Source organism: Delphinus delphis, chromosome 10 (assembly GCF_949987515.2).
Source record: "Delphinus delphis chromosome 10, mDelDel1.2, whole genome shotgun sequence".
NCBI classification, from domain to species: domain Eukaryota; kingdom Metazoa; phylum Chordata; class Mammalia; order Artiodactyla; family Delphinidae; genus Delphinus; species Delphinus delphis.
This window is the reverse complement of record NC_082692.2, coordinates 72,467,507-72,495,086: the sequence shown is the minus strand read 5'-3', so window position 1 is coordinate 72,495,086 and position 27,580 is coordinate 72,467,507. Positions and strand designations below refer to the sequence as shown.

Here is a 27,580-nt window from a genome sequence, read left to right as displayed (position 1 = left end):
TGTGGAACATCTTTTCATGTGCTTCTTGGCCATCTGTATGTCTTCCTTGGTGAAATGTCTATTTAGGTCTTCCACCCATTTTTCAATTGGCTTGTTTGTTTTTTTGGTATTGAGCTCCATGAGCTGTTTGTATATTTTGGAGTTTAATCCTTTGTCTGTTGTTTCATTTGAAAATATTTTCTCCCAGTCTGAGGGTTGTCTTTTGGTCTTGTTGATGGTTTCCTTTGCTCTGCAAAAGCTTTTAAGTCCCATTTGTTTATTTTTGTTTTTATTTCTGTTACTCTAGAAGGTGGGTCAAAAAAGATCTTGCTGTGGTTTGTGTCAAAGAGTGTTTTTCCTATATTTTCCTCTAAGAGTTTCATAGCGTCTGGTCTTATTAAGTCTTTAATCCATTTGGAGTTTATTTCTGTGTATGGTGTTAGGGAGTGTTCTAATTTCATTCTTTTATATGTAGCTGTCCAGTTTTCCCAGCACCACTTATCGAAGAGGCTGCCTTTTCTCCATTGTATGTTCTTGCCTCCTGTGTCATAAATTAGGTGCCCATATGTGCATGGGTTTATCTCTGGGCATTCTATCTTGTACCATTGACCTATATTTCTGTTTTGTGCCAGTACCATACTGTCTTAATTATTGTAGCTTTTTGGTATAGTTTGAAGTCAGGGCGCCTGATTCCAACTCTGTTTTTCTTTCTCAAGATTGCTTTGGCTATTCGGGGTATTTTGTGTTTCCATACAAAATGTAAATTTTTTTGTTCTACTTCTGTGAAGAATGCCATTGGTAGTTTGATAGGGATTGCATTGAATCTGTAGATTGCTTTGGGTAGTATAGTCATTTTCACAATATTGATTCTTCCAATCCAAGAACATGATATATTCTCCGTCTGTTTATGTCATCTTTGTTTTCTTTCATCCGTGTGTTATAGTTTTCTGAGTACAAGTGTTTTGCCACCTTAGGCAGGTTTACTCTTAGGTATTTTATTCTTTTGTTGCAGTGGTAAATGGGAGTGTTTCCTTCTCTTCCTGATTTTTCATTGTTGGTTTATAGGAATGCCAGAGATTTCTGTGACTTAATTTTGTATCCTGCAACCTTACCAAATTCATTGATTAGTTGTAGTAGTTTTCTGGTGGCATCTTTAGGATTATCTATGTATAGTATCACGTCATCAGCAAACAGTGACAGTTTTACTTCTTCTTTTCCAATTTGGATTGCCTTTGTTTCCTTTTCTTCTCTGATTGCTGTGGCTAGGACTTCCAAAGCTATGTTGAATAGAGTGGCGATAGTGGACATCCTTGTCTTGTTCCTGATCTTAGAGGAAATGCTTTCAGTTTTTCACCATTGAGAATCATGCTCTCTGTGGGTTTGTCATATATGGCCTTTATTATGTTGAGGTAGGTTCCCCCATGCCCATTTTCTGGAGAATTTTTATCACAAATGGGTGTTGAATTTTGTTGAAAGCTTTTTCTGCATCTATTGAGATGATCATATGGTTTTTATTCCTTAATTTGTTAATGTGGTGTATCACATTGACTTATTTGCGTATATTGAAAAATCCTTGCATCCCTGGAATAAATCCCACTTGATCACGGTGTATGATCCATTTAATGTGTTGTTGGATTCTGTTTGCTAGTAATTTGTTCAGGATTTTTACATCTATGTTCATCAGTGATATTGGTCTTTAATCTTGTTTTTTTTGATATCTTTTTCTGGGTGATGGTTGCTTTGTAGAACGAATTTGGGAGTGTTTCTCCTGCTGCAATTTTTTAGAAGAGATTGAGAAGGATCTGTATTAGCTCTTCTCTAAATGTTTGATAGAATTCGCCTGTGAAGCCATCTGGTCCTGGACTTTTGTTTTTTGGAATATTTTAAATTATGGTTTCAATTTCATTACTTGTGATATGTCTGTTTATATTTTCTAATTTTTCCTGGTCAGTCTTGGAAAATTGTACCTTTCCAAGAGTTTGTCTATTTCTTCATGGTTGTCCATTTTATTGGCATATAGTTTTTTGTAGTAGTGTCTTATAATCCTTTGTATTTCTGCAGTGTCAGTTGTGATTTCTCCTTTTTCATTTCCAATTTTATTGATTTGCATCCTTTACCTTTTTTTCTTGATGAGTCTGTCTAAGGGTTTATCAATTTTATTTATCTTCTCAAAGAACTAGCTTTTAGTTTTATTGATCTTTGCTATTGTTTTCTTCATTTCTATTTCATTTATTTCTGCTGTGATATTTATGGTTTCTTTCCTTCTACTGACTTTGGGTTTTCTTTGTTCTTCTTTCTCTAGTTGTTTTAAGTGTAGGGTTAGATTGTTTATTTGAGATTTTTCTTGTTTCCTGCGGTGAGATTGTATTGCTATAAACTTCCCTCTTAAAACAGCTTTTGCTGCATCCCATAGGTTTTGTGTCATCGTGTTTTAATTTTGATTTAGTCAAGCTCAGTAAGGCACAACAGGGAAATGAGGCTACTCATAAAAGCTAATTCAGTCTTAGTCTCTTTTAATAAATGAAGAATGTCTAGAATGTGGGAGAGAAAATTTTCACCCTCCATTGGTCAAGCAACATCTGGAATTCTGGGGTCACACTATAAGATGGATGTTGCTAAACCATTATAGCTACCAATGAGAGTGAGGAATTTTGAAACTACCTAATTTGAAGGGAACTGATTTGCTTAATGGGGAGGAGTTTAGACAGGCCTGAGTTCATATCCCATCTCTACAGCTTATTAATGTGAATTTGGCAAGTCAAGTAACTTTGCTTATCCTCATCTTCCCATCTGTAAGATGGGGATAATATTATAATAATGGTTACCTCTTAGGATTTCTGTGAGAGTTAAATGAGATCCATGCATATAAAGATCTTATGCCAATGCCTAGAACGTCAGAAACTCACCATAAATGGTAACTTTTATTGACAGGAATGGTCAAAGGAACTGGATAGGTATTACTAAGTTTTGGAAGGGTAACAAAGAAGAGGAATGTGACTTTTTTATATAGCTCCAGAGAATATAATTTAAAAGGATACAACTCTAGAAATTTATTTCGAAGAATATGAGCTAGCTGACAATAAATTTAGCTACCTCAGAAAGTGATGAATGTCATCTCCCCTCACCCATCCTGGGGTACAACTTGAAATTTTTGAGAGTATTCATGCATTAAAGAAAGTACTGAACTAGATATGCAGAATCTTTTCCACATCCACTATTCTGATCATTCATTCTACAGATATTTATTGACCTTGATGGACACTATCTAAGTGCTATGGATAGATCGGTGAGCAAAACAGACATGATCTTTTTCTTTATGGCATTTACTAGTTTATGCCTTTATTGTTCTGGGGGCCATCCTTCCCTTCAAATTCCTTTTAGTTCTCCTTTTGCCTCTGACCATGTCTCCTTTGCCTCCTTCAGTTGTTCTTCCTCATTCCTGTCACGCTTGACATCCTTCAATCTTCTTTCTTAAGTCTCTTTTCTTTCCCTTGTATACTTTCTGCTTTGGCCATCTCTTCTAGCGTATTTAGACTTTACCAACTGGTAGATTTGTCTTTCTAAAAATGTTCTCATGCTTAAAAACTCTTAGTGACTCCCCATTGTCTACTAATAAAAAAGCTTGCTATTTGAGACCCTTAGCTAGATATTCCAGTCCACTTCTCCAAACTTATCTCCATCTCGTTCCATAACTTCTGAGCAGATTGGACAACTCCTTATTTTCAATTTTTGCCTTTGATTGTTCCCTTGTCTCTCTGTTTCTTAGGGCCTTTATCTTTTCAGATCCATCTGCCCAGGAAAGCCACATCTCCAACTGAGATCCTCTTCTTCATTTCAAGCTTATTGCAAATGCTAACTTGTTCACATAACCTTCAAATATACCTTCAGGTGGAAGTGAACTTGTCCCTCCTCTGAACCATCAGGGTCCCATACGTTTTTTTTTTTTCTTTTTTGCGGTACGTGGGCCTCTCACTGTCGTGGCCTCTCCCATTGCAGAGCACAGGTTCTGGATGTACAGGCTCAGCGGCCATGGCTCACGGGCCCAGCTGCTCCACGGTATGTGGGATCTTCCCGGACCGGGGCACAAACCCGTGTCCCCTGCATCGGCAGGCGGACTCTCAACCACTGCGCCACCAGAGAAGCCCTCCCATACTTTTTATATGGCACTCTGATCTTATCTTCCTACACTTTCAGTTTATAAATTCCTTGAAATTTGTTGCTGCTATGTTTTAATAAAACCTAGTAGGGACTTCCCTGGTGGCGCAGTGGTTAAGAATCCGCCTGCCAATGCAGGGGACATGGGTTCGATCCCTGGTCCGGGAAGATCCCACATGCCATGGAGCAACTAAGCCCGTTTGCCAGAACTACTGAGCCTGCGCTCTAGAGCCCACGGGCCACAACTACTGAGCCTGCGTGTCGCAACTACTGAAGCCTGCGTGCCTAGAGCCCAGGCTTTGCAACAAAAGAAGCCACTACAATGAGAAGCCCGTGCACTGCAATGAAGAGTAGCGCCCATGAGCAGCAACGAAGACCCAACGCAGCCACAAATAAAAATAATTAAATTTAAAAAAAGAAAAGGTACTTTCCAAAAAAAAAAAACCTAGTAGGGTATCTTGCAGAATATAAACATTCAGTAAGTATTTGGTGACAGATGAACAGATTATATGATGATATAATTTTATTTAAAGAAGAAATTATATTTTATGGATGATAAATTCCTACATTCACAACTTTTTATTGAGCACCTACTATGTAGCAGGTACTATTCTGAGCATTGGGATAAGGCAATGAATAAAACGGTCTACAACATATAGTATGTCAAATGGTGGTAAGTACTATGAAGCAAGGTAAGTGAGGATAAAAGGGATGGATAGTGAAGGAAGTGCTACTTAATGTAAGGGGTAAGGGTAGTCTTCTCTGACAGTGTGGCATTTGAACAGAGATAACACATACATAAGGGCCCACATGCATCAGGATTAACTTAAAAATTGTCATGTTATAATTGAACATTATTGATTATTATTTTTAGTCTCCTTTTATATTACACATGAATAATTTGAATATTAGGACTCATTGATAATGGCAATTGAGATTTATTTCTTACAGAAAATTCAGTAAGGTAAAGAACTCTTGAATATCTCTTCTTCAAGTATAGTTGAAAAAATGTTCAAATTGTTATGTTTTAATAATATATCTTAATGTTATATTCAAGAAAGTCATACATTGTTCTAACTATAAATTTCAGAATTGAAGGAGCCAAACGAAATTTAGCCAGAACATTGGATAAAAGAACACCTTCATCACCAGAGCCAGATTATCCTCCAACTGTAGGTTTATATTTTCTCTTTAAAAAGTGTATCTTTATACTATTTTAACTCTTATTTTAAATCAGTCTCAATATAACTAGTATTTTTTAAAGAATAATACATATATTTAAAACTATTTATATTTTTGATTTAAAAAATTTAAAATTACTTTAAAAACTTTCTTCTTGATTTAATTATGTCTTGTTTGTTTGCTTTTGACAGATGACCAGTGAAATTAAAAAGAAAGGAGTGAGTTCAATTTTTTATATTTCTTGCTTTGAAAATGTTCAAACAAATTGTTACAGAGTAGCTCCTTCTAAGACCACCTGCTAAATTCCATCCTAGAGAAGAAAGAAATTTAGAAACATTATTTTCTCTGCCAAAGGTACATGCGTGCCATGATGACAATGCAGGTTTTATTTATTTATTTTTGGCTGCATTGGGTCTTCATTGCTGCACACGGGTTTTATCTAGTTGCAGAGAGCAGGGGCTACTCTTCGTTGCAGTGCGTGGCTTCTTATTGCGGTGGCTTCTCTTGTTGCAGAGTACGGACTCTAGGCAAACAGGCTTCAGTAGTTGTGGCACGCGGGCTCCGTAGTTGTGGCTCATGGGCTCTAGAGCGCAGGCTCAGTAGTTGTGGTGCATGGGCTTAGTTGCTCCACGGCATGTAGGATCTTCCTGGACCAGGGTTCGAACCCGTGTCCCCTGCATTGGCAGGCGGATTCTTAACCACTGCGCCACCAGGGAAGGCCCGACAATACAGGTTTTTTGTTTGTTTGTTTGTTTTTGTGGTACGCGGGCCTCTCACTGTTGTGGCCTCTCCCGTTGTGGAGCACAGGCTCCGGATGCTCAGGCTCAGCGGCCATGGCTCACGGGCCCAGCCGCTCCATGGCATGTGGGATCTTCCCAGACCAGGGCACGAACCCGTGTCCCCTGCATTGGCAGGCAGACGCTCAGCCACTGCACCACCAAGGAAGCCCCTATACAGGTTTTAAGAGTTACATTTTTGTTGCTATTCATTATTTGAGGATTAATTGTAAATATTTTTGTTGTTATTCCAAAGAACTGAAAAAAAATATCCAAAGTGGTAGTTATAAAGGAAAATACATCTCCCTTTTCATTGTCTTGATGTTGATATAATGATGACTGCTTATTTTGAATCCACTGTGTGCCACCCACATGCTAGATGATAGAGATTAAAAAAAAAAAGACACTGACTGCATGGGTGACAACATGGGACTGTGATGTGATTGTTGGAAAGATGAAAACATGTAAAATCTCCTTAACAGCAAAGGATATGGAAAGTTATGGAGCTGGTTACACAAAAGAAGAATTTATGCAGCATATTACCAGATGGGGGTACAGGCTTTCTAGAACCCTTGAAGTTCCCTCTTGGGATAGAGGGCTAAGGATACCTTCCTACTGACTGAGGCTCTTTGGAAGAATCTCATTTTAGCTAATCCAAGTTTTTTGTCTTTTTAAAATACTCCTCCTCCTCCTCCCTCTGCCTCCCAACTTTTCCGGAGACTTGGGCTGTGGATTTGCCTCTTTACTAGATGTAAGAACTGATATAAAACAACCCCCAAACATTTATAAATATTTAATGTGAGGCTGGGTGAACTGCAAGATATTTTTGTGTGTATGTGTTTAGCATCCTCATCCTTCCTCCATAGTTTTTGCCTTTAGTGTCTTACAATCTAAAATAGGTAGCTGGGTATGAAACAGTAATTCACTCTTAAACCCACTGCCTTGGCAATCTGGCTTCTAGGAACTCCACCACTTCATCATAAATGTCACCAATGACCAGTAGTTTCCAAACCCAAAGGATATTTTTTCAATATTTCTCTCGCTAGACCTTCAGCTGACTTTTAAAAACTTTTTACTTTTAAATAATTGAACACATGTATCAGTAGAACAGAATAGATGACTCAGAAATAGACACACTCAGCTACAGCCAACTGATTTTTGACAAAGGTGCAAAAGTCAGTTCAATGGAAAAAGGATAATCTTTTCAACAAATGGGGTAGAGCAATAGGACAACCATAAATAACAAAAGAAATAAACAACAAAAACCCCAAACCTCAGCCTAAACTTTGCCTATTGTACAAAAATTAACTAAAAATTGATCATAGATTTAAATGTAAAACAAAATTATTTTAAAACTTTTAGAAGAAAATCTAGGACTTGGCCAAGAATTCTTAGACGTGACATCAAAAGCACAATCCATATTAAGGACCTAAATGTAAGATTGGAAACCATAAAACTCCTAGAAGGTAACATAGGCAGAATACTTTTTGACATAAATTGTAGCAATACTTTTTTTGGATTGGTCTCCTAAGGCAAAGAAAACAAAAGCAAAAATAAATGAATTGGACCTAATTAAACTTGAAAGCTTTTGCACAGCAGAACCATCAACAAAATGAAAAGGCAACCTACTGAATGGGAGAAAATATTTGCAAATCATATGACTGATAAAGGGTTAGTATCCAAGGTATATAAACAGCTCATACAACTAACTTAATGTCAAAAAAACAAATAACCCAATTAAAAAATGGGCAGAAGACCTGAATAGACATTTTTCTAAAGAAGACATACAGATGGCTAACAAGCACATGAAAAGATGCTCAACATTCATTTATCATTCATTCATCAGAGAAATGAAATCAAAAACCACAATGAGATATCACCTCACACCTGTCAAAATGACTACCATCAAAAAGACCACAGAGGCAGCCACTCCCATGGGCAAACGCCCAGGGGCTGCTCCTGTCCTGTGCTCCCTCCCTCTGCCTTTCACTTCCCAGCTCCCAATATCTTGGAAGCTTTGAAGCTCAGCAAAGAAGGGAAATCTATTGAGAACAGTCTGTAAAGTGTCAAGCAATATCCAGATATCACCTGCAATGTGCCTGTCCCCTGCCTGAACCCAGAATTCTTCCACCAAGTGAATGGTACTGGGTCCCACATTGGCATTGCTCATATGGTTGATGAAGACATATTGACAGAGTTGTTGTTGCCATGTGGCTGACAGGGTCTTGGTGCTCCAGCTGGGTGTCAGGCCTATGCCTCTGAGGTGGGAGAGCTGAGCTCAGGACATTGGTCCACCAGAGATCTCCCGGCTCCATGTAATATCAAATGGTGAAAGCTCTCCCAGTGATCTCCATCTAAACGCTAAGACCCAGCTCCACTCAATGACCAGCAAGCTACAGTGCTGGAAACACTATGCCAAACAACTAGCAAGACAGAAACACAACACCACCCATTAGCAGAGTGGCTGCCTCAAATCATAATAATGCCACAGACACCCCAAAACACACCACTGGACTCGGCCCTGCCCACCACAAAGACAAGATCCAGACTCATCCACCAGAACACAGATACCAGTCCCCTCCACCAGGAAGCCTACACAACCCACTGAACCAAGCTTACCCACTGGGGGCAGACACAAAAAACAACAGGAACTACGAACCTGCAGCCTGTGAAAAGGAGACCCCAAACACAATAAGTTAAGCAAAATGAGAAAAGAGAGAAACACACAGCAGATGAAGGAGCAAGGTAAAAACCCACCAGACCAAAGAAATGAAGAGGAAATAGGCAGTCTACCTGAAAAAGAATTCAGAGTAATGATAGTAAAAATGATCCAAAATCTTGGAAATAGAATGGAGAAAATACAAGAAACATTTAACAAGGACCTAGAAGAACTAAAGAGCAAACCAACAATGATGAACAACACAATATATGAAATTAAAAATTCTCTAGAAGGGACCAATAGCAGAATAATTGAGGCAGAAGAACGGATAAGTGACCTGGAAAATAAAATGGTGGAAATAACTACTGTAGAGCAGAATAAAGAAAAAGAATGAAGAGAATTGAGGAGAGACTGAGAGACCTCTGGGACAACATTAAACCCACCAACATTCAAATTATAGGGGTCCCAGAAGAAGAAGAGACAAAGAAAGGGACTGAGAAAATATTTGAAGAGATTATAGTTGAAAACTTCCCTAATATGGGAAAGGAAACAGTCAATCAAGTCCAGGAAGCGCAGAGAGTCCCATACAGGATAAATCCAAAGAGAAACACACCAAGACAGATATTAATCAAACTATCAAAAATTAAATACAAAGAAAAAATATTAAAAGCAGCAAGGGAAAAACAACAAGTAACATACAAGGGAATCCCCATAAGGTTAACAGCTGATCTTTCAGCAGAAGCTCTGCAAGCCAGAAGGGAGTGGCAGGACATATTTAAAGTGATGAAAGGGAAAAACTTACAACCAAGATTACTCTACCCAGCAAGGATCTCATTCGGATTCGACAGAGAAAGTAAAACCTTTACAGACAAGCAAAGGCTAAAAGAATTCAGCACCACCAAACCAGCTTTACAACAAATGCTAAAGGAATGTATCTAGGCAGGAAACAAAAGAGAAGGAAAAGACCTACAATAACAAACCCAAAACAATTAAGAAAATGGTAATAGGAACATACATATCAGTAACTACCTTAAATGTAAATGGATTAAATGCTCCAACCAAAAGACATAGACTGGCTGAATGGATACAAAAACAAGACCCATATATATGCTGTCTACAAGAGACACACTTCAGACCTAGGAACACATACAGACTGAAAGTGAGGGGATGGAAAAAGAAATTCCATGCAAATGGAAATCAAAAGAAAGCTGGGGTAGCAATTCTCATATCAGACTAAAGAGACTTAAAATAAAGACTATTTCAAGACACAAAGAAGGACACTACGTAATGATCAAGGGGTCAATCCAAGAAGAAGATGTAGCAATTGTAAATATTTATGCACCCAACATAGGAGCACCTCAATACATAAGGCAAATGCTTACAGCCATAAAGGGGGAAATTGACAGTAACACAATCATAGTAGGGGACTTTAACAGCCCACTTTCACCAATGAAAAGATCAACCAAAATGAAAATAAGTAAGGAAACACAAACTTTAAATGATACATTAAACAAGATGGACTTAATTGACATTTATTGGACATTTCATCCAAAAACAACAGAATACACTTTCTTCTCAAGTGCTCATGGCACAATCTCCAGGATAGAGCATATCTTGGGTAACAAATCAAGCCTTGGTAAATTTAAGAAAATTGAAACCGTATCAAGTATCTTCCAACCACAACACTATGAGACTAGATATTAATTACAGGAAAAAATCTGTAAAAAATACAAACACATGGAGGCTAAACAGTACACAACTAAATAAGCAAGAGATCACTGAAGAAATCAAAGAGGAAATCAAAAAGTAGCTAGAAACAAATGACAATGAAAACACAATGACCAAAACCTATGGGATGCAGCAAAAGCAGTTCTACGAGGGAAGTTTATAGCAATACAATCCTACCTCAAGAAACAAGAAACATCTCTAATAAACAACCCACCCTTGCACCTAAAGCAATTAGAGAAAGAAGAAGAAAAATAACCCAAAGTTAGCAGAAGGAAAGAAATCATAAAGATCCGATCAGAAATAAATGAAAAAGAAATGAAGGAAATAACAGCAAAGATCAATACAACTAACAGCTGGTTCTTTGAGAAGATAAACAAAATTGATAAACCATTAGCCAGACTCATCAAGAAAAAAAGAGAGAGGACTCAGATACATAAAATTAGAAATGAAAAAGGAGAAGTAACAACTGACACTGCAGAAATACAAAGGATCATGAGTGGTTACTACAAGCAAATATATGCCAATAAAATGGACAACCTGGAAGAAATGGACAAATGCTTAGAAAAGCACAACCTTCCGAGACTGAACCAGGAAGAAATAGAAAACATAAACAGACCAATCAGAAGCTCTGACTGTGATTAAAAATCTTCCAACAAACAAAAGCCCAGGACCAGATGACTTCACAGGCAAATTCTATGAAACATTTAGAGAAGAGCTAACACCTATCCTTCTCAAACTCTTCCAAAATATAGCAGAGGCAGGAACACTCCCAAACTCATTCTATGAGGCCACCATCACCCTGTTACCAAAACCAGAGAAGGATGTCACAAAGAAGGAAAACTACAGGCCAATATCACTGATGAACATAGATGGAAAAGTCCTCAACCAAATACTAGCAAACGGAATCCAACAGCACATTCAAAGGATCATTCACCACGATCAAGTAGGGTTTATCCCAGGAATGCAAAGATTTTTCAGTATATGCATATCAATCAATGTGATACACCATATTAACAAACTGAAGGAGAAAAACCATATGATAATCTCAATAGATGCAGAAAAAGCTTTTGACATAATTCAACACCATTTATCATAAAAACCCCCCAGAGTGCAGGCATAGAGGGAACTTTCCTCAACATAATAAAGGCCATATATGACAAACCCACAGCCAACATCGTTCTTAATGGTGAAAAACTGAAACTATTTCCTCTGAGATCAGGAACAAGACAAGGTTGTCCACTCTAACCACTATTCTTCAACATAGTTTTGGAAGTTTTAGCCACAGCAATCCGAGATGAAGAAGAAATAAAAGGAATCCAAACTGGCAAAGAAGAAGTAAAGCTGTCACTGTTTGCAGATGACCTGATACTATACATAGAGAATCCTAAAGATGCTACCCAAAAACTACTAGAGCTAATGAATGAATTTGGTAAAGTAGCTGGATACCAAATTAATGCACAGAAATCTCTTGCATTCCTATACACTAATGATGAAAAATCTGAAAGAGAAATTAAGGAAACACTCCCTTTTACCATTGCAACAAAAAGAATAAAATACCTAGGAATAAACCTACCTAGGGAGACAAAAGACCTGTATGCAGAAAAGTATAAGACACTGATGAAAGAAATTAAAGATGATACAAACAGATGGAGAGATATACCATGTTCTTGGATTGGAAGAATCAACATGTGAAAATGACTATACTACCCAAAGCAATCTAGATTCAGTGCAATCCCTATCAAACTACCACTGGCATTTTTCACAGAACTAGAACAAAAAATTTCACAATTTGTATGGAAACACAAAAGAGGCCCAAATAGCCAAAGCAATCTCTTTTTTTCCCCCTTAGGTTAATTTTTATATTACTTATCATTGTACTGCTATAGCTAAATCAACTAAATATAATTTTACATAGTGTTGCTCAAAAGATCTACAAACAACAAGGCTGATATTTACCTTAAAAAGGAGCATTTTTAAAATAAAAGAAGAAAACAATTATGTTCCAAATGAATGGCACTGGGCAAAATACATATTACCAGTAACATATTTAGACAGTGAGTATCAGGTGCCGATTGGTTTCTCTTAATACGCATAAGAGGCTTGAAGAAGATCTTGAAAATAATGTTACTCCCTCTAAATTTTTAGCTTCTACATAGTGTCAGATGTTATAATTGATATGAAGTATAAATGCGTTTAGGCAAAAGTAAAAATCCACATACAAAGTAAAATAGCAAAATCTGTAGAGACTTTCTGTAGAAGGCTCTCTTCTCTTGTGGTAACATCCTTTAGTACATATCCAGAATAGATTAAATTGAAACAATATATTTTGATACAGTAGCAATACTTTCATATACTCTTACTAAATATTATAAAATTCCAAAAATACATAAATATTCCTTCTACCATGCATTGTGCTCCATTTTGGGCCTGATGAGGTTGTGGTTACTATTTTAACAGTTAAACAGTGCACCTCAAAAGTTCTGCCATCTATAAACAGTGAATGGAGACAGTGGTGAGGGCTCTAGAGAGATGGCAAAGTACCTTTAAAGTGAAAATTTTTTATGGAGTGTCTCCAAATTAGAGGAGAGGAGGATACAGGGTAGGGGAGGTAAGCAGGGTAAAACAATTTTAAAATGACACTGCTTAGGAGTATATATTTAACGATAACTACTATATCTTGTCTATCCTTTATACTAATCTGGAATAACTGCATGTTTGTGCAAAATAAAGTTTCTACTTTATAGGAAGAGGAGCAGTGTGTTAGGAAAAGCATGTTCTTAGTCAGGGGAAGATGTGAAGACATCTCTCTCGTAAGTGCTATTTTACTTGGTAAATCTTTTGGCTACATCACTATATGCTATTTCAACCTCCTTATCACTGGGGCTGGTAGCCAAAACAATGTTAAGAAAGAAAAACAGAGGTGGAGGAATCAGGCTCCCTGCCTTCAGACGATACTACAAAGCTACAGTAATCAAGACAGTATGGTACTGGCACTAAAACAGAAATATAGATCAATGGAACAGGATAGAAAGCCCATAGATAAACCCACACACATATGGTCACCTTATTTTTGATAAAGGAGGCAAGAATATGCAATGGAGAAAAGACAGCCTCTTCAATGATTGGTGCTGGGAAAAGTGGACAGCTACATGTAAAAGAATGAAATTAGAACACTCTGTAACACCATACACAAAAATAAACTCCAAATGGATTAAAGACCTAAATGTAAGGCCAGACATTATCAAACTCTTAGAGGAAAACATAGGCAGAGCACTCTATGACATAAATCACAGCAAGATTCTTTTTGACCCACCTCCTAGAGAAATGGAAATAAAAACAAAAATAAACAAATGGGACCTAATGAAACTTAAGAGCTTTTGCATAGCAAAGGAAACCATAAACAAAATGAAAAGAAACCCTCAGAATGGGAGAAAATATTTGTAAATGAAGCAACTGACAAAGGATTAATCTCCAAAATTTATAAGCAGCTCATGCAGCTCAATATCAAAAACACAAACAACCCAATCCAAAAATGGGCAGAAGACCTAAATAGACATTTCTCCAAAGAAGATATACAGATTGCCAACAAACACATGAAAGGATGCTCAACATCACTAATCATTAGAGAAATGCAAATCAAAACTACAATGAGATATCACCTCACACCAGTCAGAATGGCCATCATCAAAAAATCTACAAACAATAAATGCTGGAGAGCGTGTGGAGAAGAGGGAACCCTCTTGCACTCTTGGTTGGAATGTAAATTGATACAGCCACTATGGAGAACAGTACGGAGTTTCCTTAAAAAACTACAAATAGAACTACCGTATGACCCAGCAATCCCACTATTGGGCATATACCCTGAGAAAACCATAATTCAAAAAGAGTCTTGTACCATAGTGTTCATTGCAGCTCTATTTACAATAGCCAGGACATGGAAGCAACCTAAGTGTCCATCGACAGATGAATGGATAAAGAAGATGTGGCACATATATACAATGGAATATAACTCAACCATAAAAAGAAATGAAATTGAGTTATTTGTAGGGGGGTGGATGGACCTAGAGTCTGTCATACAGAGTGAAGTAAGTCAGAAAGAGAAAAACAAATACCATATGCTAACACATATACATGGAATCAAAAAAAAATAAAAAGGTTCTGAAGAGCCTAGGGGCAGGACAGGAATAAAAACACAGATGCAGAGAATGGACTTGACACGGGGAGTGGGAAGGGTAAGCTGGGACGAAGTGAGAGAGTGGCATGGACATATATACACTACCAAATGTAAAATAGATAGCTAGTGGGAAGCAGCTGCATTGCACAGGGAGATCAGCTCAGTGCTGTGTGACCGCCTAGAGGGGTGGGAGGGAGATGCAAGAGGGAGGGAATATGTATATGCATAGCTGATTCCCTTTGTTATAAAGCAGAAACTAACACACCATTGTAAAGCAATTATACTCCAATGAAGATGTTAAAAAAAAATGACCACAAATAACTAATGTTGGTGAGGATGTAGAGAGAAGGGAGCCCTTGTACACTGTTGGTGGGAACATAAATTGGTGCAGCCACTATGGGAAACAGTGTGGAGGTCCCTCTAAAAACTAAAAATAGAACTACATATGACCCCACCATTCCATTTCTGGGTATATATCCAAAGAAAACAAAAACACTAATCAAAAAGATAAATGCACCCTAATGTTCACAACAGCATTATTTACAAAAGCCAAGACGTGGATAAGGAAGATGTGAATTTATATACATATATATAATTTATATACATATATATATATATATATATGTAATGGAATAACTCAGCCATAAAAAAGAATGAAAATTTTCCATTTGCAACAACAAAGATAAACCTGGAGAGTTTTATGCATAGAGAAATGAGTCAGACAGAGAAAGGTAAATACTGTATGTTATCATTTATATGTGGAATCTAAAAAATAAAACAAATGAAGTAATATAACAAAAGAGAAACAGACTCACACATACAGAGAAAAAACTAGTGGTTACCAGTGGGGAGAGGAAAGGGAGGAGGGGCAAGATAGGGGTAGGTGATTAAGAGGTACAAACTACTATGTATAAAATAAATAAGCTATAATGATACATGGTATAGCACAGGGAATATAGCCTATATTTTATAACTTTAAATGGAGTATAATCTATAAAAATTTTGAATCACTATGTTGTACATCTAAAACTAATATATATTGTAAATCAACTGTACCCAATTTAAAAAAGCAGTCTGGGACTTCCCTGGCTGTTCAGTGGTTAAGACTCTGCACTTCCATTGCAGTGGGCATGAGTTCAATCCATGTTCGGGGAACTAAGATCCTGCGTGCTGCGCAGCACGGCCAAAAAATAAAAAAATAAAAAGCACAATCCATAAAAAAACCAATAAATTTTATTTCATAAAAATTAAAAACTATAGCTAGGTGAAAGATTCTGTTAAGAGGATGAAAAAACATGCTACATACTGCAAGAAAATATTCACAAATCACATATCCAACAAAGGACTTGTATCTAGAATATTTAAGAACTCTCAAAACTAACAGGATAAAAACAAAAACTCCAATTAGAAAATGAGTAAAAGACATGACTAGACATTTTACCAAAGAGGATATATGGATGGCAAATAAGCACATCAAAGATGCTCAACATTATTAACTGTTAGGGAAATGTAAATTAAAACTGTGATGAGTTATCACTACATACCCATTAGTACGGCTAAAATAAAAAATAGTGACAATTCCAGCTGATTTTTGACACTGCTGAATATTCATTTCCTTTTAAATGCCCTTATACTTATTTTTCTAGTTCTCTAAATATTATTTCTCTGTCATCTTCATGGGTTTCGCTTCCCTGCCTGACTGTGGCCCAGTGTTCTCTTTCCTTCAATCTTCCTGGATGATTCTCTTCTGATTTCAAGTACCTTCCATATTTTGATGACTCCCATAGATTTTGATGCACAAATACCTCAAATTCAACATGTCAGAAAAAATGAACTTATCAGCTTCTTCCATAAGACGTCTCTTCCTCCTTATTCTCTCTTCTAGTTATCGCTATTTACCCAATCACTCATGCTTAATACACCTGAGTCTTAACTTCTTTTTCCCCCTCTCTCTGCCATACAATTAGTCCCCAAATGCTACGAATATTTCTCCAATCAGTCCTCTTTTTGTCCTAGCCTTAGATCAGGTCTTCCTCTTTCCCCTTGACTACAATAGCCATCAGTGGCTTCCCATAACATACAGAATTAAATCTTAATGTGTATGCAAGGCTTTCTGTAATATGACTCCTACCTATTCTCCTGCCTCTCCTCTCACCACGCTCTGTATCATATTTTATGCTTCACCAACGTGGACTTTCTTATTCATCCTTGAGGAAACATAATTTATCTATCTATCCATCCATCCTTCCTTCTATCATCTGTCTATCTATCTTAAAAACCATGAGTTTACACTTATGCCTCCTATTCCAATTTAATATCACTGGGTTCATTCTAGTCTTCCCTCTTTCCTTATTTGTTGCTCCCTTCTCTCCCAGTCAGAAACCTAGCTTTTATGAACCACAGTATATTTACTTATTTTGTTAAATTCTAGAATACACATAAACTGTTTTTAAATTGCTAACCCATAACATGTGAGAAACCTACTCTGCACCACCAGGGAAGTCCCACCATCTTCACTATTTTAAAATGTACTGTTCAGGACTTCCCTGGTGGCACAGTGGTTAAGAATTCACCTGGCAATGCAGGGGACACAGGTTTGAGCCCTGGTCCCGGAAGATCCCACATGCCGTGGAGCAACTAAGACTGTGCTGCCACAACTGCTGAGCCCATGTGCCACAGCTACTGAAGCCTGCATGCCTAGAGCCCGTGCTCCGCAACAAGAGGAGCCACCGCAATGAGAAGCCCGCACACCGCAATGAAGAGTAGCCCCCGGCAACTAGAGAAAGCCTGTGCCCAGCAATGAAGACCCATTGCAGCCAAAAATATATAAATAAATTAAGTAAAAAGAAATAACTAGGGGCTTCCCTGGTGGTGCAGTGGTTGAGAATCTGCCTGCCAATGCAGGGGACATGGGTTCGAGCCCTGGTCTGGGAAGATCCCACATGCTACTGAGCAAATAGGCCCGTGAGCCACAACTACTGAGCATGCGCGTCTGGAGCCTGTGCTCCGCAACAAGAGAGGCTGCGATAGTGAGAGGCCCGCGCACCGCGATGAAGGGTGGCCCCTGCTTGCCGCAACTAGAAAAAGCCCTCACACAGAAACAAAGACCCAACACAGCCAAAAATAAATAAATAAATAAATATTTTTTTAAAAAAAATAAATAAAGTGTACTGTTCAGTGGTGTTAAGTATTTTCACATTGTGCAACTAATCTCCAGAATATTCTCATATTGTAAAACTGAAACTCTACACTCATGAAACAACTCTCCATTTCCTTTTCCCCCTAGTCTCTGGCAAGTGGCATTCTATTTTCTGTTTTATTAATTTGACTACTGTAGATACCTCATATAAGTGGAATCATAAGGTGTTTATCTTTTTGTCATTGGCCTATTTCATTTAGCATAATGTCCTCAAGTTTCACCCATCTCCTAAATTTTTAAGCATTCTTTCCCCTTTATTTGAGATATACTTTGCAAATATTTTCTCCCAGATTGTCAGTAGTCTTTTGACCTTTTTTATTATGATATTTTTAAAACATGCAAACATTTAAATTTTATGTAGTCAGAATTTGTCAATCTTTTTTTCCTTTTTTGTACCTGGAATTTGAATCATAGTTATAAAGTCTTTCCCTATGCTTAATTATAGAAGAATTTTATCAGATTTTTTCTGGCCTTGTATAGTTTTATTATTTAGTTTAATTAAATTTCTGATCTATTTGGAATTTATTCTTGTGTATGTTGGAAGATATGTGTTAAATTTATCTTTTCCCAAATGGCTAACCAGTTGTCCCAGAAATATTTACTAAAATCTTTATCTTTGCTTCAGTGATTTGGGGTGCCACATTTATCATATGCTACATTTTCCTATGGACTGAAGCTATACCTGGACTTTCTATTTTTTTTTTTCCCCAGTGGTGTGTCTATTCATGTACCTGTACCACACTATTCTCATCAGGGAGACTTTATAGTATGTTTTAATGTGTCCTAGGAATAGTTCTTCCTTACAAATATTCTTTCTCAGGGATTTCTTGGCTATTTATTTTTCCACTTGAACTTTAGTCTCTACTTGTCTAGTTTCTTAAAAATGTGTGTAGATATTTTTATTGGTATTGCATTAACTTGATTTTGGGACAACTTTAAATTTTCATGATGTTAAAATATCTTTACCAAGATCAAGTACTGTCTTTCCATTTGTTCATGTCTATTTTTGTCAGACTACTCATTGTTATGGGAGAATTTATGAAATTATATTATGATGCTAGTATACCAGAATAGTATCTCCAAGAGAGTGGGGCTTTGTCTGTTTTGTTTATTACTATATCCTCAGCATTTGGAAAAATACCTGAATATTTGTTGAATTAATGAATATTTGTTAAATGAAGGAATAGTAAGTTAGATTAAGGATGTTTGTTTTGCCTTGAGAAAGTGAAGAGTATACTAAGAACATTAATTTGGAGAGAACGCATCATAAATAAAAATGTAAAATAGTTTCTTTGTAGGTTGTACTTTTGGATAAAATATTTTTATTCTGAAAACATGTTATTTTTCATAATATTTTTACTCTGGAATGCTACATTTCACATGTATCATTGAAATGCTACACCATTTAGAACATTTAATTTTTTCTTATTACATTCTCAGTTCAACTATATTTATTTGAAACAATGTGTAGAGAGTAGTCCCATAGTACCTATTCAGCAGGAATGGCTGGATCACATGTTAATGCTGATACCTGAGTCTTTAAAGGAAGGGAAAGAAAGAGAAGAACTCATTCAAAGTCTCATAAATGAGGTGTCAAGTGATTTTGAAAAAAGCATGAAGAGATATTTGGGTAAGTGGTATTTAACACACACCAAGCTTGCTTGTTCCCCCACCTCTCCCAATCGAAAGTAGAAATATGAATAATGAACATTATATGTTTAGCTATATATATTTCTTAGATATTTTTAAAGTTTTAACTTTGAGCCTATAACCTAGTCAAATCTTTGTAATTTAAGGACACTGTTTTTAAGGGTACTTTTTGTAATTTTTATGTGCTTAATAGCTTTTTAATTTTTTACTTTGTCTTTATGGTTATACTATTTACAGGATTGTAAGAAAATATTAATGTGTTTGGGGAGATTTATTAGGGATTTAACCTTCGCAATTTTTAATTGGATTAATTGTTTTAAGTGACCATGCCAGTGACCTTTGAATAGATAGGATGAGAAAAACTGAGAACTTATTAAAGCTTTACTGTATCTGAATTCACCTCCAAAGCAGGGCTGAAATTGTACCAAGAGCATGATTTTGTTTCACATAAGGGATTTTTTTCTTATACTCATTTTGATTCATATTAAACTATACTATCCATTATCAAAAGTTAGAAACTTTGATTTCAGTTAAGTCTTGCAAGGATTGTCAAGAAGCATTAACCTATCTATCTATCTATCTATCTATAAAATATATGTATATATATACTTTTTTTTTTTTTGAGTGAGGAGTGTTCTTGTGAGACCTCCAGTTAAATGGCTTGAAGATGAAGGAGGCCGTTTACCTGAATCCCCTGTGTAAGTAAAATTTTTATAAAACAGTACTGTATCTAGGTTTTGATAACAGATTGAAAATAAACAGATCTTTCATTCAAGGCTACAGCTGTGAAGCTCAAAAGTGTTTTGAAAACATGTAAAAAAAAAAATAGTACTACTGTTTTTGTTTTTCCCCAAAGGTATCCTCTACATTGAACTTATCTAGTTGTTGCTTATGCAATTAGTGGGAACATTTATGGATGTATAACTCAACTCGGCCTTAAGTAAGCTTTGGAGTTTGCCAGACAGATTTCTCTGTCTCTTCTTCCCAATCCTAAGGACTGAGTTTGTTTATCTCTACCCAGGGTAACTGAACCAGAGTACAGTGGAAGTTAGGGAACTCATGCCTGGCCCATCAGCCTGCCTTACACACAAATGATCTCTGATGTCTCTGAAGATAATGAACTCTCAAGATCTTGATGTATTTTTATTACATGCTTATCTCCTAAGTTTCCCATTGCTGAGTACATTTGTCCCTTCTCAATCCCCAGTCTTCTCACTTTGATACTAATTCCATGTCATAAATATTATTTCCTAAAATTTAGAATGTATCATTTGAATCCTGTTTGATATGGTGTTTTGCTTTTCCAGAGGCCTGGATTATTCTAAGCGTTGGCATTCTAACTATCTGCAGACAAGAAATCAAATATTAGCTAGTTTGTACATTGTTCATCCAACTATGAAAATGTTATTGGACCTTGGTTATACAACATTTGCCAATACAGTTTTGCTAGACTTAACTGGAATTAGGTAAAATCCCACATTTATTAATTAACATTTAAAATTTTAATGTCTCCTGCTTGAGTCTATATTTTGACTATATAATTTTAAAAAGTGATTGATAAATACTCAGGACTTTTCTTAGGTTAAAAAATTTTTTAATTTATCTTGTTTCAATAATTTTGTATCATGACCAATATCTATTGTTTGCTTTAAATCATTTTTTTTCATAAATAGAGGTAAAGGCCCAATTGATTGTGAATCACTGAAAAATGATTTATCAATACAAGCTAGAAAGGCAGAAGAGAAGATAATGAACACTTGGTATCCAAAGGTTATAAGTCTCTTTACCAAGAAGGAGTCACTAGAAGGCATTAAACCTGAGAAACTGGATGCATTTTATAACTGTGTTTCCACACTTATGTCAAATCAGGTAAATAGGTTTTGTATATTTTAAATGATAATGTTATTGAAGTTACTTTAGTATTTTAAATAAATCTTTAGATATAGTGCTGTATAATTATTTTGAAATAAATTAAGAAAGACTTTTACTATAATTTTGTTTAAATAACTTTAGCAGAAAAATGCTTCATTTCTGGAAGCAGTCTAAAAATGAGAGGTAAGGGCTTCCCTGGTGGCGCAGCAGTTAAGAATCTGCCTGCCAATGAAGGGAACATGGGTTCGAGCCCTGGTCTGGGAAGATCCCACATGCCACGGAGCAACTAAGCCCGTGTGCCACAACTACTGAGCCTGTGCTCTAGAGCCAGTGAGTCACAACTACTGAGCCTGTGTGCCTAGAGCCCTGCTCTGCAACAAGAGAAGCCACCGCAGTGAGAAGCCTGCGCGCCACAACGAGGAGTAGCCCCCACTTGCTGCGACTAGAGAAAGCCTGTGCGCAGCAATGAAGACCCAACACAGCCAATAAATAAATAAAATCTAAAAATAATAAAAATAAAAAATAAAATGAGAGGTAAGTCTAGAAATATGTGTCAATATTATGATTGATTACTGGATTCATGCTTAAAGGCTATAAACTAATTATCTATAGCTTTATTGGAGTAAATTAACAAAAGTACTATCCTAGTGAACATATTTTTGAACTTACGAAATTACAAGTTAATTGATTCTTGTTTTGTTCTCAATAAAATCCTGGTTCGAAATGTTATTGATCGTCTTTAAATGACAAACAGAAAGAGAATATGAATTTTATACAATTATTTTATGGGCTCCTTGAATTTTTACTATTGTAGAAATGTAATCCTAGAAAAATAGTTTTGAATAAAAACTTTTCCTTTTGGTAAAGACCTTCAAAGATTCCATGAATTTTGCCTTTTTTTTTTTAAACACAGGTAGAAGGACTTCCAAGCCTGCTGTATTTTTTAAATTAATTAATTTATTTTTATATTTATTTTTGGCTGTGTTGGGTCTTCGTCTCTGTGCGAGGGCTTTCTCTAGTTGTGGCAAGCGGGGGCCACTCTTCATCGCGGTGCGTGGGCCTCTTACTATCGCGGCCTCTCTCGTTGTGGAGCACAGGCTCCAGACACGCAGACTCAGTAGTTGTGGCTCACAGGCCTAGTTGCTCAGCAGCATGTGGGATCTTCCCAGACCAGGGCCCGAACCCGTGTCTCCTGCATTGGCAGGCAGATTCTCAACGACTGCGCCACCAGGGAAGCCTGAATTTTGCCATTTTTAAAGGGAATTTTTTTATATATATATATATCTGGTATGTAATACTGTAATGAATATACATGATTTCCTTTTACCTTTATGCTCTTAAGAGGACTATGATTATATGATAAGAAGTAAAGAGATGAGGAATGTTTTGAAGATTATTTAGATATAAGTTTGTGTACCTTGCTTAAATTTCTAATAGTTGGTTCTGCATAAGAAAGCATTATTCATACTTTGGTAACTTATAGTGCACGTTTCTAAGTTCCAGTGGCTTCACTCTCACCTAGTGATGTGCTGGAAATCTGACCCCAGGAGAAAAAGCACTGGTTTGTAGTGTTTGCCAATTTCCATGGGGTAAATATTCCCACCATAGTGATTTTCAAGCATCCAAGAGTTTCGTATCTGGCTCACAAAATTCTTGAATGTTTAACAATTGGCTCTTATAATGGTAGGAGCTAGCTCTAGTACACTACTGTCCCTTGCCCTGTATACATGTCGCCTCATGACACCCCCAAACTTAGGTTTCAGGCCTCTCCTCCCCTCAGTCTTTAACATATTGTTGGGTCTTCTGGAACTTTTTCTGTACCCGGGACAGAATTACTAAAGGATGTAGAAGATTCTGAGTTGCCATTTTAAGATTGTTGATATTCCATAGAAAAATTAAAGTTTGTATATTTTGTCCTATTTATTTTAGACTATATTTATTAAGAACATATTTTGCTGAATGAAGATAATTTTCAGGACTAAATGGATTGGTAGAGTGAATTAATTATAGGCAATAGGTTACTGATTTTAGTTAAAGGTTCAGTTTGTACTTTCTAAAGTAATAATAACTTATGGCATCATGCAGCTAAAAGAGCTCTTAAAGAGAACTGTAGAAGGATTTGTAAAACTCTTTGACCAAGAAGATCAACGAGGGCTGCCGATATTTAAGATGGAATTGACGTTTGATGATGATAAAATGGAATTTTATCCTACTTTTCAAGATTTGGAAGATGTTGTTTTGGGTTTGGTTGAGCGAATAGCTGAAGCTCTGCAGGTATTTCTTTATTCTTATCCATTGGGTTTCTTTTTTAAAAAATTTTTATTAGAGTATAGTTGGTTTATGATGTTGCATTAGTTTCAGGTGTACAGCAAAGTGAATTGGTTATACATATACACATACCCAGTCTTTTTTTTTAGATTCTTTTCCCATATAGGTCATTACAGAGTATTGAGTAGAATTCCCTGTAGATCCTTATTAGTTATCTATTTTATATATAGTAGTGTGTATATATCAATCCCAATCTCTCAATTTATCCCTCCTTCCTCCTTACCCCCTGGTAACCATAAGTTTGTTTTCTACATCTGTGACTCTGCCCATTGGGTTTCTTTTTATGGCCCTTTTTTGAACTTTTAAATTGACTTGAAGATCTATAAAGTGTATATGTACATTAAATGTTATAACTCGTTGTTTTCTTTCCATCCTCCAGGTTATTTTAAGTTAAAAGTGCTTTCTCTTTGAGAAAGTTTCCTGGCTTGAAATGACTTTTTTCTTCTTATAACTTTTATTGCAGTTATGAATTGATATTTTTGTGTATGTCTCATGTTCCCTACTGAGTTGTGAACTTCTTAAGAACAAGATCCAAGTCATGTTTGTTCTTTCTAGAGCTTTCTAGTATAATCACTTCAACATTATAGTTCCTCAATAAATATTTGTTGAATGATAGAAAGCTAACCCAACTAAGGTTTTATATTAGACTACAGACAATTTTAAATCATTATTTTGCATCAGGTTATCTTTTCTTGGACTGCTGAAATCTGAAATGAATTTTTAAAAGTATAGTATAAGATCTACATATAGATCAATTGCACAGATATTTATTTCATGAATTGTCATTTTTATTTATGTTAGAATGTCCAAACAGTACCCTCTTGGCTATCAGGAACTTCAACAACTGTGAATCTTGACACAGAACTTCCTGAACATGTGTTAAAATGGGCTCTTGAAACACTGAAGGTGGCAGTACATCGTAACTTAGAAGGTGCAAGAAAACATTATGAGACATATGGTATATATGACACATAATATTATATCTCTTTTTTTGCCATAAAATAATGCCATTTTATTTCACTAGAATTTGGTCAGTTATTTGGTTGTCTGGATCTGTCATGAAAGAGCAGAGAGCCAGAAGTGAGCATAGGCACAGCTTTTGGCAGAGTCATGGATCAAACCCAAGAAACTTGAATTCTGTTGTTCAGTCCAAAGGGTGAATGTTAATTGGAGCAGGGTCACAAAGCCAAAATGTAGAGAGAAGAGTTGTTGGCATAAGGAGAAAGTTAAATCAAGGGCAAAAGCAAGGTAATTTCTAAGAATAGTTTTGAAGAGTCTGCAGCTCAGTAGCCTCCTCAAGTGTGTTATGGGGTCAGGATAGATAGTTGTTATTTGACATTCCATTAACCAAAACCTTTTATTGACTGGCTTATCTGTACCTCTAAGTTATTTTACATACCCTATTATCTTTATTTTAAAAGTTTGCATTTAACCTGGTTTGCTTATTAAGTCTATTTTATGTTATTCTGTCTGTTCCTATTAGTGTATGTTAATAGTCTATTAATAATATTTAATTGAATAGGCTACTCCATTCTATGACTATATAAAACAAGCCCTTTACCTTTTTAAGAGGGTGTTACTGAGATTTAAGTTAGATTATTAATTTTCAGTTGAAAAATACAATTGGCTCCTTGATGGGACTGCAGTTAAGCTGATAGAGACTTTTCAGGCAGAAGATCATACTTTTGATGAATACACAGAGGTAAGTGTTAATTCTTTTTCATTAATGTCTTTGAATTTCTTTTTAAAATTAAGATCTTTTTATTCTAAAAAACAAATGCTTCAGTCTAAGTTAACAGAATTTCTTATTCAAAACATCATTTTAGTAAACTCATATGTTCATCTAATAATTTCCCTAGTCATTCATTTAACTCATTCATTGATTCAACAAAAATATCTTTCATCACATTCAGAGACATAGCAAGATTTTGGTGATGCAAAAATAAATAATACATAAGCATTATCCTCAAGAGCTTGTATTTGGCATGGAAGCCAGACATCGAAATAACAACTGTAATATATGAGATTAGTACTAGAATGGAGATAAGGACAAAGTGTTGTGGAAGCTCACAAGAAGGAATGATTACTTTTGCTTTTGGAAATTGGTGGAGGTTTCTAGAAAAAGTGAAAAGTGGGCTGGACTTTGAAGTAGATGTTTATAGGTGGAGAAGAGAGGAAATGTAACGTTAAGAAAAGGCCAAAAGTATTTAGAGGTGTTCAGAGAACGTCAAATAAACCCCAAATGGCTGAAGAGTAGGTAATTAGGGAAACAATATATGGGGTATTTTGTGTTTCCATACAAATTTTAGAATTAATTGTTCTAGTTCTATGAAAAATGCCATTGATGCTTTGGTAGGCTTGCACTGAATATGTAGATTGCCTTGGGAAGTATGGTCATTTTAACAGTATTAATTCTTTTACTTCATGAGCCTGGTATATCTTTCCATTTGTTTGTGTTGATTCAATGTCTTTCATCAATGTCTTATAGTTTTCAGAGTACAGGTCTTTTACATCCTTGGCTAGATTTATTACTAGGTATTTTATTCTTTTTGATGCAGTTGTAAATGGGACTGTTTTCTTAACTTCTTCTGATAGTTCATTATTAACATGTAGAAACAGAACAGATTTCTGTATATTAATTTTGCATCCTACAACTTCCCTGAATTTATTTATTACTTCTTACACTATTTTGGTGGTGTCTTTAGGATTTTCTATATGGGTTATCATGTCATCTGCAAACAGTGACAGTTTTACTTCTTCCTTTCCAATTTGGATGCCCTTTATTTCTTTTTCTTGTCTGTTTGCTGTGGCTAGGACTTCCAATACTACGTTGAATAAAAGTGGTGAGAGTGGGCATCCTTGTCTTACTCCTGATCTTAGAGGAAATGCTTTCAGCTTTTCACCATTGAGTATGACGTTGGCTGTGTAATATAGCCTTTATTATGTTGAAGTATGTTTCTTCTATGCACATTTTTTGACAGTTGCTATCATAAACGGAATTTGCATTGTGCCAAAAGATTTTTCTGCACCTATTGAGATGATCAGATGGTTTTTATTCTTCATTCCGTTAATATGGTGTATCACATTGATTGATTTACAGTTATTAAATCATCCTTGCATCCTTGGGATAAATCCCACTTGATCATGGTATATGATCCTTTTAATGTATTGTTGAAGTCAGTTTGATAATATTTTGTTGAGGATTTTTGCATCTATGTTCATCAGTGATACTTGCCCGTAATTTTCTTTTTTTCTGTTGTCTTTTTCTGGTTTTGGTATCAGGGTGATGCTGGCCTCATGTAATGAATTTGGAAGCATTCCTTCCTCTGCAATTTTTTGCAATAGTTTGAGGATAGGTGTTAACTCTTAAGTGTTTTGTAGAATTTACCTACAAATCTGTCTGGTCCTGGACTTTTGTTTGTTGGGAGTTTTTAAATTATTGATTCAATTACTTTACTGGTAATCGGTCTGTTCATACTTTATATTTACCCTATTCAGTGTTGGCAGATTGTACATTTCTCAAAATTTGTCCGTTTCTTCTAGGTTGTCCATTTTATTGTCTTATAATTGTTGTTAACAATGCCATGTGATCCTTTGTATTTCTATGAGTCAGTTGTAACTTCTCTTTCATTTCTGATTTTATTTATTTGGGCCCTCTCTCTTTTTTTCTTAATGAGTTTGGCTAAAGGTTTATCAATTTTGTTTATCTTTTCAAAGAACCAACTCTTGTTTTCACTGATCTTTTCTATTAATTTTTAAATCTCTATTTCCACTCTGATATTTATTTCTTTCCTTTTACTAATTTGAGATTTTGTTTTTCTTTTTATATTTCCTTTAGCTGTAAGGTTAAATTGCTTATTTGAGGATTTCCTTGTTTC

General features: G+C 35.9%; 1 protein-coding gene across 1 annotated transcript in view; it reads left to right on the top strand.

The window, feature by feature from the left end:
* The window catches only part of DNAH12 (dynein axonemal heavy chain 12), a 229,191-nt gene that overhangs the window by 28,618 nt on the left and 172,993 nt on the right, over positions 1-27,580 (top strand). The window contains exons 4-12 of the mRNA XM_060021479.1: positions 5,225-5,306; positions 5,508-5,534; positions 19,293-19,482; positions 20,128-20,200; positions 20,810-20,968; positions 21,176-21,371; positions 23,460-23,648; positions 24,504-24,660; positions 25,313-25,404. Of these exons, the coding sequence (XP_059877462.1) occupies positions 5,225-5,306; positions 5,508-5,534; positions 19,293-19,482; positions 20,128-20,200; positions 20,810-20,968; positions 21,176-21,371; positions 23,460-23,648; positions 24,504-24,660; positions 25,313-25,404 (1,165 nt within the window). The remainder of the gene's footprint in view (positions 1-5,224; positions 5,307-5,507; positions 5,535-19,292; positions 19,483-20,127; positions 20,201-20,809; positions 20,969-21,175; positions 21,372-23,459; positions 23,649-24,503; positions 24,661-25,312; positions 25,405-27,580) is intronic.